This window comes from Chrysochloris asiatica, unplaced genomic scaffold, assembly GCF_000296735.1.
Source record: "Chrysochloris asiatica unplaced genomic scaffold, ChrAsi1.0 scaffold00040, whole genome shotgun sequence".
Taxonomy (NCBI): Eukaryota; Metazoa; Chordata; class Mammalia; order Afrosoricida; family Chrysochloridae; genus Chrysochloris; species Chrysochloris asiatica.
In genome coordinates this window covers 20,657,083-20,666,528 of record NW_006408558.1, presented here as the reverse complement: position 1 = coordinate 20,666,528, position 9,446 = coordinate 20,657,083, and the positions used below count along the sequence as shown (strand labels likewise).

Here is a 9,446-nt window from a genome sequence, read left to right as displayed (position 1 = left end):
GGTGGCCGGGGCGAGCGGCTGGGCTCTGAGGCCAGGGGCGGGGCGGAGCTGAGGGCGTGGCCAGCGGGGGATGCCCCGCCACCCGACCGGGAGGAGGCGCCCGCGGGGTAGGCCCCAGTGGCCTGGGGAAGTCCCGGAACCCAGGGCGCGGAGGTCCGTCTGTAGCCGCTGCTCTACACGTTCTACAGGTGGGGCGCCAGGAGCCCAGGGCAGAGGGCATTGGGGAAGAGTTCGACACCCTCCCCTGTCCCTGATTTCCCCAAGGACACACAGACTCCCCTGTCCCTGATTTCCCCAAGGACACACAGACTACACTTTTTTTTTTTTTTTTTACAAAATGTATTCATTTTCCTCAGAACTGAAAAATAAATCTATATACAAAAGAGGAAGAGCTCAGGTTCCCTTCATCCACTCCCAACACCCGGCAGATTTCCTCCAGGGGTCCCCCAGTAGGCAGGAATTCAGGGAGGCTCCCAGAGGATTCAAAGAGAGTTTCTGCTCCGATTTGGGGCCAGTTTGATCAGGATGGGGGCGGGGCTTCGGATTCCTGACAGTTCCGATAGGGAGGGGTGACGCAAGATTTCCAAATTCTGGAAGCAAGAGATCTTTGGGTTCCGGAATATGGATTCCCAAAGTATGGAATTCTCAAGTACGGACATGTTCTCCTAGAGACTGAGTAGCGTCCTTGTCGCTGGTTCCTGGGCTGTAGGCTGCCCCAGGCACTGAAAGCCATTATGAGCTGTACCGCTGGCCCAGCATGTGTGGGGCCTGAGTTTCTAGGAGTTGGTGGGAAGGCCTGGTGGAGGGGGAGGGGCGGTTTCCAGTGGAGGGCTGGATTTGGGGGTCGGGGCAAGAACTATACTCTAGAGAATGCAGCTGCAGACCGCCCCCAACCCCTGGTTTCAGAGGCCCTTGCGCTGCCGCTTGAGGAAGGAGAGCGTGTAGTCACTGGGCGTGGACACCTTCTGCTTCTTCATTTGCACCTGAGACTGCGCGGTGAGCTGCAGCTTGATGGCGCTCGAGTTGATCTTGGTGGCAACCAGCAGCTCCTTCATGCCCTTCATCTTCTCACTCTGGAACGTGAGCACCGGACCCTCTAGGGGCGGTGACACTGCGGGTGCAGGCGTGGATGCTGGGGCCGCGCTGCTGCCCTCAGAGCCACGGGCGGAGACTGGGCCTGTGCCTGGGAGTCTCCGGGGCGGAGCCGGCACTGCACCCTGACCTACGCCTGTACCCTTGTCCAACGCTGGCTTCTTAGGCGGGGGAGGCTCCTCGGGCTTGGACTCCCGCCTTGGGCCACGCCGCCGGCCTTCCCTGGCCTCCTCACCCCACGGTTCCTCCGCCTCGGCTGTCTCGGTCTCACGGCTCACGATTCGCACCTTCTGGCGCACCTGGTCCAGAAAGGGAGGTGAGCTGCTGGGGGTGTGGAGGGGAGGTAGTGGTCTCCAGGCCAGCCACTCCTATGCTGACTTTAGTCTCTCAGTCTCATCTGTCCCAAAAAGGATGGACTGACTTCTGGAACCTTCCACAGCACCTCCCACCCCTACAGAAACCCCATGCTGGCCCCCTCACCTGTCCCTCAAAACGGCCCAGAGACTGCACAAGGAAGGTGGCCCAGCCCACGTGTAGCACAGGTGTGGGGCTGCCCTCTTCCCATTTGCAGATACCATCATAGAAGCGCAGGAGGTGGGCAAAGCACTCGGGGTCCTGGAGAGCAGAGCCTTGGCTCTGGGTGCCCTGGGTAAGGGACAGGGAGAGCCCCGTCAGACTCTTGACCCTTTTTGTAGACAGAGAATCCTAATTCCAGAGAAGGTGAGCGACCACAAGTGCAGAGCATTCTGAGAACCTCTGGGTCGCCTCAACTCCTACCCGAAAGGTTGGTGGTTCAAATCCACTCAGTGGCACTTTGGAAGAAGCCTGGTGAGAGGCTTCTGTAAAGATTACTGCCAAGAAAACCCTGTGGAGCAGTTCTACTCTGTAACACATGGGGCCCCCAACCCCCAACAAGCCTAGGCACACCCCCTTCCAAGCTCTCCCACAGCTGGGTCCTACCTATACAAGCACGAAGCTTTCCAACCCCAGACCACCACCCCTACTGCCTTGCCCCCTCCTGATAACAACAGGTTTCCCTGGCAACATCGGTCATTATTCAGGACAGGAAAGCAGGTACCCTCCCCTACTTCCAACCAACCAACCTGAACCTCAGGCCCCGGCCATGCCATTTATCTGAATTGACACAGTACAGCCCCCTCAGATACTCTCAGCTTCTTCAAACCCAGACCTCAGCCATAGCAGAAAGCAGACAGCGGCTTTACCATCACGTACTGAGGCTAGGAGCCCAGCTTGGGTGGGAGACTGACGGCAGGCTGCAGCAGCAGCCCCTCACCTGTGTCTGCTCCCCTGGCCGCTCCTCACCGGCCTCCAGCAGACTGGCTGCCTCCTTCAGCAGGTTGGGTATGACATCATTGGCTACTTCAAAGAACTCCTTGTAGATTTCCTCATCTTCCCGGCAGTAGTTGTAGCTGTAAGAGCAATAGGGCCTTGTGGGCTGTAGGCTGTGGTGAGGAGGCCCCAGGGTCCCAGAGAGTGGTCGGGGACCTCACTCCTACAGGAGTCCCTGTAGAAGGGGTCAGGCCAGGGGAGGGGGCCCACTGATAGCTAATGGGGCTGGAAATCAGGAGGGGAGGGCAGTGAAAGGCCAGAGGTTCTCATCAGGGACCCTCGCTCCTCTGTCATGGTGGAGAAAGGGGCTGGATGGCTCCCTGCCTGTACGGGTGGGGAAGAGAGGGTGGGCTGGGGGTACGCACTCCTGGATGACAGTGGCCGTGTCGGCCCAGGCCTGCAGGGCTTCCCGCACGTTGCGGTTGCGACAGTGGTAGCCAGCCAGGTACATGTAGGGGTAGATGTGCTCATCCCGGTAGTAGGTCTTGGCTGAGGTGATGCCCTGGGAGGAGCATCAGAAGACAGTCCTCAGTGGTACCCATGAAAGGGCAACAGGAACAGCCCCCCACCCCCCCTAGTGCCTACCTCTGATCCCACCTCTGCTGCCTGCCAGCCCCTCTACCAAGTGTCCTTTACTTGGTCTGCTCGTTAAGGCCAGACTACCAAGGACAGGCCCATCACTCCCAGCAAGCCAGTGTATACCACCTTCTAGGCTTTCCCACAGGTGGATCCTACACAAGTCCAGACCCCCATCCCTCCTGCCCTGGCCCCTCCTCTTCCCTGCCCCCACCACATCCAGTGCACTCTAGGTAGGACAGGGATAGGCGACAGAAAAAGCAGAGCTGAGGGGTCCACACTGGCCCTGGCTTGCCCAGGTGGGACACCCAGGACACAAGCTTCTCTGTCCTCTTGCCTATCCTGGATCGCATTGATGATAAAGGCTCCCACAGCCCCAGTCCTGGGGGGCTGGGACCACACAGGCAGGGATCACGTCTCCACCCCATACCCCATCCTGAGCCGGGCACAGAATGGGGAGTAAATGGGTGATTCCCTAACACACGAAGTTCTTCCCTGCTTGTCCACCCCACCAGTTCCCAGTCCCCAGTCCCTGCTGGGGACTTCCTCTTCCTCCGGAGATACCCCACCTTATGGTACAGGGTAAGTGGGTCTGGCCGGCCAGTAGTGGGCTCCAGCTCTTCCAGATCTGCCAGGTTTCCCAGTGCCATGGGGTACCTGGGAACAAGCCATTATTCTAGGCTGCCACCTCGCCCCTCACCAGAGGCCCAGCCTGCTCCCTCCCATACTGACCTTTCCAGGTGTCCTAGGTCATACAGCAGCCACAGCAATTTCTAGGGGCCAGAAGAGAGAGGTGTGAGCTGGGGGCGGTGTGTGTGTGTCTGTCTATCTGTCTGAATCTCAGCTTACTGGGGGCCTCTAGCCAGGTGGGAAGGGCCAGAATTCAGGAACCTCTCAATCACTGATAACAAGGCCCTTTCTCATCTCAATTCCAGTCTCACGAGAACTGGAGGTTATAAACCCATTTTATAGACGGGGAAGTCAAGGCTTACAGAGGGAAGGTGTCCCTGTCCATTCTGGCCTTGCGGTGGCTCCTCACCTGCTGCAGCTGCAGCAGCTCCAGAGAGTCAGTGTGCAGGTCAATGGAAGGGTTGATGGCACATACCATGAATGCCACCTCCATCTTGCGGTCACAACGCATGTAGGATCCTTTCAGGTATAGCCAGCTCTTGGGGGGAAATAAGAACAGTCATCTCATGATGGCCTGCCCAGACTGTGCCTGCTCCAGGGAGTGACAGCCAGCGAAACGGGCCTCCTGCCTTCTCTTCCTGACATGAAGGTGGTGACAGGAAGGGGAGAGTGTAGCCCAAAAAGCAGAAGAGTCCCATCGGTGGCCCCGTCTAGCAGAGTGTGAATGGGACAAGGGAGGAGAGGGGATGTAATACCCGTTCAGCCACGCCCACGTTAACCGTCTGGCCCCTGCGATCCTCGTTGCCCTTGCCATGCCAGGTGACCTCAGCTGTCTGCTCCCCGTTGGGCCCAAATACAACCCAGGCGTGGTCCTCAGACAGGGCCAGGTGGACATCCCGGAGACCTAGGGCCTGGCAAGCCCCCACCACAGCAAAGGCCACACCAGAGCTGTCCAATTTGGTGCCTGTGGAGGAAAAATCATATCAAGTCCTTTCTGACTTGGACCGGGGGTGGGGGGGAAGCCAGGTAGTACTGAGTTGTGCTCCCCCCTGCATTAAGCCTGCACCCCCAACCTCAGCCACTTACTCCTGCCCATCACTCCTCTATCCCGTCTGTGTGTTCAAAGCTTCTCCCTCCCCATTACCACCCCTGTCCCAAAGAACAGACCTTCTCTAGTTCAGCCCAGGCTCCAACCTGGCCCCGCCCTCTCTTTGTTAACTTGAAGGGTTTCCCCATTTCTGGCCCTCATGAGATTCTAACAGGGATAACACAAATGGTGGGCGAGTTCTTCCTGGTAAGCCCAGAAACAGCCTCCGTTCTCTGATGAACACGGCCCTCCAGGACCTGATTGCCAAGCACCTGGGTCTGGCACAGAGCTAGCTTTGTAAGCCTTGAGCCCAAAGCTTCCTGAGGCTAAGCCTCTGGTCTGCTCCTTTTAAAATGTTTTCATAGGGATTGTTGGATGTAACTTTCTAAACGCAGCCTTATTTGGTTTCTTCATCCTCAAATCTGCTGCCATCATGTGTGCCTCTCAAGCTGGGCTACAGGACTCAAGTGACCACTCAATGGCAGGGTGGGGAGGTGCACAAGGGGCAGATGGTGGGTTACTGCCATTTTTGCTGTATCTTGAGCTTCAACTCCCCAACTGCAAACGGGGTAGTAACGCCAGCACCACCTCACAAGATATACAGGCTCAAAAGGACTGTGTAAAGCCCACAGTGTTGGGAAGAGGTGGGCCGGGGCTTTGACTCATCACCACCTGCTGGGCTCCAACCTGTGATGAAGCTGAAGAGGGACTGGATGTGGGCCCGATCCTTGAAGTAGGATCGACTGAGGCTGTTCCAAATGACATCAGAGACCTTCTTCACCAGTTCACGGCTGGAGACACCTCCCTCCCGGGGGTAGAGGGACAGGTCGACAGCTCCGCGGATCTGGGCCGTGAAGCGGGCATAGAGAGCAGCGATGATGGACAGGTCAGCTACAGGGAAGTAGGTGAGGCCGCCAGGGGGGTCGGGCGCTGGGCTGGGCTGGAAGGTGAGCTCGGGCACATTGGTGGGAATGACCCGGTTGACAGCCAGGAAATGCTCTACGAAGCCCAAGACCAAGGACAGAAGCACCAGGTCCGGTTCCTCTCGGCCCAGTTCGGCAGCGAAGAGTCGCACCACGTCGTCAATGGAGCGCAAAGGAAAGAGAGTCTTCTGGGCGGCCTTCAACCCCATGGTGGCTGGCGGCGGCCTGCGGGTAATCCCGGAGAGGGAGGGTCGGGAATGCACGGCTGAGGAGCCCCTCCAGGGTCGGCGAAGGTCTCCCCAACCCTGCACACACACCTGTCCCTTGCTTCTCCACCCACTTCACGCTCTGCTCACCTCCTGCCCCTTTTTGTCGGCGAAACGCCCTCACCGAGACTGTGGGGCCTCCCCGTCTCCCACAGCCCCAGGACCCCGGCCCCAAAGGGGGTGTGCACCAAAAACCCCGCTGGTATCCCCCAATGACTGCCCCGCCCCCTCCCTCGAGCCCTGCCCCCTAGCCCTTTGTAGTACGTCCGAAGGGCGACCCCAGGACAAGCCCCCAAATCCCGAGGAGAGTCTTGGCCTCCGTCCCCCGCGCCCACCTCCGCGCTTACATCCCACACAAGGCACCGCGGCGCCCGCGGCCAGGAGCCTACTGGGAAATGGAGTCCCGCACCTCGTGCAGGGCGGCCTGTCGGGAAGTTGAGTCCTAGGCGGCTCCCGCCAGTACCAAGCCTTGAAATGGTGGCCGGTCTGGCCCTGTCCGTGGTGGCTTATGGGAGTGATAGTCCAGCGGCTTGGAGAAATCTAGAGGTAGGTGAGGGGTGGAGGCAGCACTCCTTTTCTGAGCTTCTCAGGGATTGGTCAGTCCAGTTCACGCAGAGCAGGTGGGAAGAGGACCGTGATGCATTCTGGGAAATGTAGTAAAAAGCTACTCAGATGGTCACTGAACTTCTATAGGTCGTTATCTAGTGTCGGCAAGATGTGAAGCGAAGGTTACGCTCAGACGCCACTGGAGTGTAATTATGTTCAGCCATTTTAGTTGGATGTTTCCCTTGAGAAAAATTTAACACATGTACAAAAAGGAATAGCTAAACCACCACGATGGGGAGCACAGTGGCTCTGTAGCACAAGCAGTGGACTATGAACCACAAGGTCAGCAGTTCGAGCCCACCAGTCGCTCTGAGGAAGAACAATGAGGCTTTCTGCTTCTACAAAGATTTCCATGCTCAGAACCCTATGTTGTTGTTAAGTGTCTTCAAGTCGGTTCTGACTCATAGCGACTTTATATCCGGTTTCTGAGGAGCAGCTGGTGGATTTGAACCACCGATCTTGTGGTTCATAGTCCAATACTCATTCAAAAGCGCCATACCCTATACAAGGTCACCGTGAGTCAGAACTGACTCACAGCACTTAACAACAGCAACAATCACTGTAGTTATTTGTCACAGAGTAAAAATAACAGAGTGAAGTATTTCTATGCATTCTCAAGGGGATCCTTACAGCACATTGTTGAGAAGAAAAGGGGGGAAAAGATAAAAGTGCAGAAAAATAATATATGATAGCATTTATATTAACATTGTAAAGCTTCAGTAATTCTGGTGTAGGGCTCTAGGATAAGCATTAAACTGCTAATCACAAGGTCAGCGGTCTGAACCCACCAGCTGCTCCTTGGATATCTTATACAGGGCCACTCTGAGTAGAACCTGCTTGATGGTACTTAATAACAACAACAAAGCCTCAAGAAAATACTGACTGGATTTGCTGATAGATTGGATGTGGGATGTCCGAGAGAGACGTCAAAAAGATTGCTAGGTAGGTGCCTGTGTGCTTTTCCTCTTCTCTAGGTAATAAGGAGACACTGTCCACACTCCCTGTACTGTGCAGAAGTCTGGTTTGGGGCACCTCAAGTTTGGGTGAGACCTGCAGGTAGCATTGCTAAATCTAGATACCAGAGTCCAGAGTCCAGGGAAGAGGTCTGGGTTAGGGATACAAATTTAAGACTCGTTAGTGTATAGATTAAAAGCAGGAGTCTGGATGAGATGCCCGAGGACTGAATTCTGAATTCTCGGGTGCTTCCTTGTGTAACAAGTCTGGGTGGCACAGTGGTTAAAGTATTTAGTGGCTAACTCACCAGTCTCTCAACAGAGGGTGAAAAGATTTACAACCTTGGAAACCCTGTGGGGCAGGTCAGCTCTGTCCTATGGGGTCGCTGTGAGTTGGAATCCGTGGCATTGGGGTCCCTCATAGAAGAGACTAGAGAGAATAGGCACAGGAGTCTGAGAAGGCGAGGCCAGAATGCTAGGAGGGACAGTAAACCAGCACAGTATGCAAACAAAGGATCTATGTCATGGCTAGAAGCAGTGTGAGCAAGGTGTGGCACTGTGAATGTACTTGATAGGGCTTTCTAGCCAACGTCTTCATTTTCACCAAATAATTGGATTGTTATTATCAAGTGCTGCTGAGTCAGTTCTGACTCATAACAACCCTGTATATAGGGTTTCCAAGGAGAGGCTGGTTGGTTTGAACCTCTGACCTTGTACTTAGCAGTCCAGTACTTATCCTACACCACCACACCAGAACTGGAATGACTGGGTGGGACCATGCAGATGAGGTGTACAAGTCTGTAGATGCCAGAATTGGTTAGTTTTGCATCCCTGGTCTTCTTTAAAAGGAGCCATCTCAGAAGCAGGGACAGATGATCCCAGGATATCAAGATGGATGGGCCATGGGTAGGGGGTGACATTCTTGCCCAGAAAAGCAGCAGCAGCAGAGGTGGCAGCAGAGGCCACAACAGGAAAGACAGGACAGCTTCACGTCCCAAGTCAGTGGACTGAGTAAAGCCCAGTGCCCACAGACAGGAGGCTGGCTTGCCGAATGTGCCCTTTGGGCATTTACAGACTGGCTAAAGAAGCTCTGTTAACATTTGCCTGAGCAGAACAGAGATTGAGGGGCCACACAGCTAAGAGGTCAAAGACAAGAATATGGTGTGTCTGCAGTATGTAGAGAAGAAGCATTTCTGACGGGAGTTGTTTCTGCCCTGGAATTGCACCCTTTTCATTTCTCTAATAGATCCCATAATCATAAGTATTGTCTACATGTTCTGTGTGGCCATTGCAATGGCTTATGGAACCCAGATGTGAAGCAGAGTGCTGTGGGAGGGATGGCTGCTGTCGGAACAGAATACAGAATGTTGAAGGGTGGAAGCAAATCTACTCATGGGAATTGGCCTTAGACCAACTTTGAGTTTGATTCTCCTTCCCCTTTGTGAAGCCAGAAGACGTCAGAAAGGGCCTGCACACCATTCTTGCACAGAGTAAACTTGGGCTTACTTGTGCTTACTTACTACTCTGTAGTGAACAATTTCACATGTTTTTCACACTTTCAAAAATGTGGTGAAGAGAACAAACAAGATGGTGGATTGGGTGGAAGTGCAGTGAGGAGCTCCATCAGCAACAACACGGAATACAGGACCAAGCAGGCTCAGGGGATGGTGCCAGAACTCTGAACCACATATAAAAGAATATTTAAAAGGTTGGAAGGCTTACAGCTATGGGAATTTGTGGCAGAAGCAAGAAATCCATTGCTTTCTGGTTTGGGATGCTCAGCTGCTCCAGGAGCCGCCATCTTGGGTGAGACCAAGCGGGGGAAGGATCGGAGTGGCCACAGACGCCTGACAGAACCGCGGAGATAATGTGGACATTCTTTTATTTTGGTATCTGTTCATTGGTCCCTTGCTGTCTGCGCACCTCCATTCTGGTGACTATAGGGGTGCCTGAGCTAGTGGGC

At 54.9% G+C, this 9,446-nt stretch overlaps 2 protein-coding genes across 3 annotated transcripts in view; both read right to left on the bottom strand.

Annotated features, from left to right (window-relative positions):
• The window catches only part of MAP4K2 (mitogen-activated protein kinase kinase kinase kinase 2), an 11,090-nt gene extending 10,357 nt beyond the window's left edge, over positions 1-733 (bottom strand). Inside the window, exons 1-2 of the mRNA XM_006861086.1 lie at positions 724-733; positions 88-182 (exon numbers count right to left, since the gene is read on the bottom strand). Coding sequence (XP_006861148.1) covers positions 88-182; positions 724-733 — 105 coding nt within the window. The remainder of the gene's footprint in view (positions 1-87; positions 183-723) is intronic.
• A 168-nt stretch (positions 734-901) lies between these two features.
• Positions 902-5,909, bottom strand: MEN1 (multiple endocrine neoplasia I). 2 transcript variants are annotated; one of them, XM_006860958.1, is made up of 9 exons: positions 5,408-5,909; positions 4,404-4,612; positions 4,058-4,186; positions 3,751-3,791; positions 3,588-3,675; positions 2,808-2,944; positions 2,387-2,522; positions 1,573-1,737; positions 902-1,391 (listed from the first exon to the last, which is right to left on the bottom strand). In XM_006860958.1, exons 1-9 carry the CDS (start codon positions 5,865-5,867, stop codon positions 903-905), a joined length of 1,854 nt encoding a protein of 617 aa, XP_006861020.1. In that variant the 5' UTR covers positions 5,868-5,909; the 3' UTR covers position 902. The 2 variants fall into 2 exon arrangements, with proteins under 2 accessions (XP_006861020.1, XP_006861021.1); XM_006860959.1 differs by having other exon boundaries at positions 5,423-5,909.
• Between the last annotated feature and the right edge of the window lie 3,537 nt (positions 5,910-9,446).

What these genes read in the sequence shown, in the direction of transcription:
- MEN1 (XM_006860958.1), bottom strand. Translation starts at nt 5,867, where the DNA reads ATGGGGTTGAAGGCCGCCCAGAAGACTCTCTTTCCTTTGCGCTCCATT. An exon ending in CACAGGTTGGAGCCCAGCAG is followed by an intron (nt 4,613 to 5,407) that starts GTGGTGATGAGT and finishes TTTCCTCCACAG; the next exon opens with GCACCAAATTGGACAGCTCT. An exon ending in TGGGCCGTTTTGAGGGACAG is followed by an intron (nt 1,392 to 1,572) that starts GTGAGGGGGCCA and finishes TTTCTGGACCAG; the next exon opens with GTGCGCCAGAAGGTGCGAAT.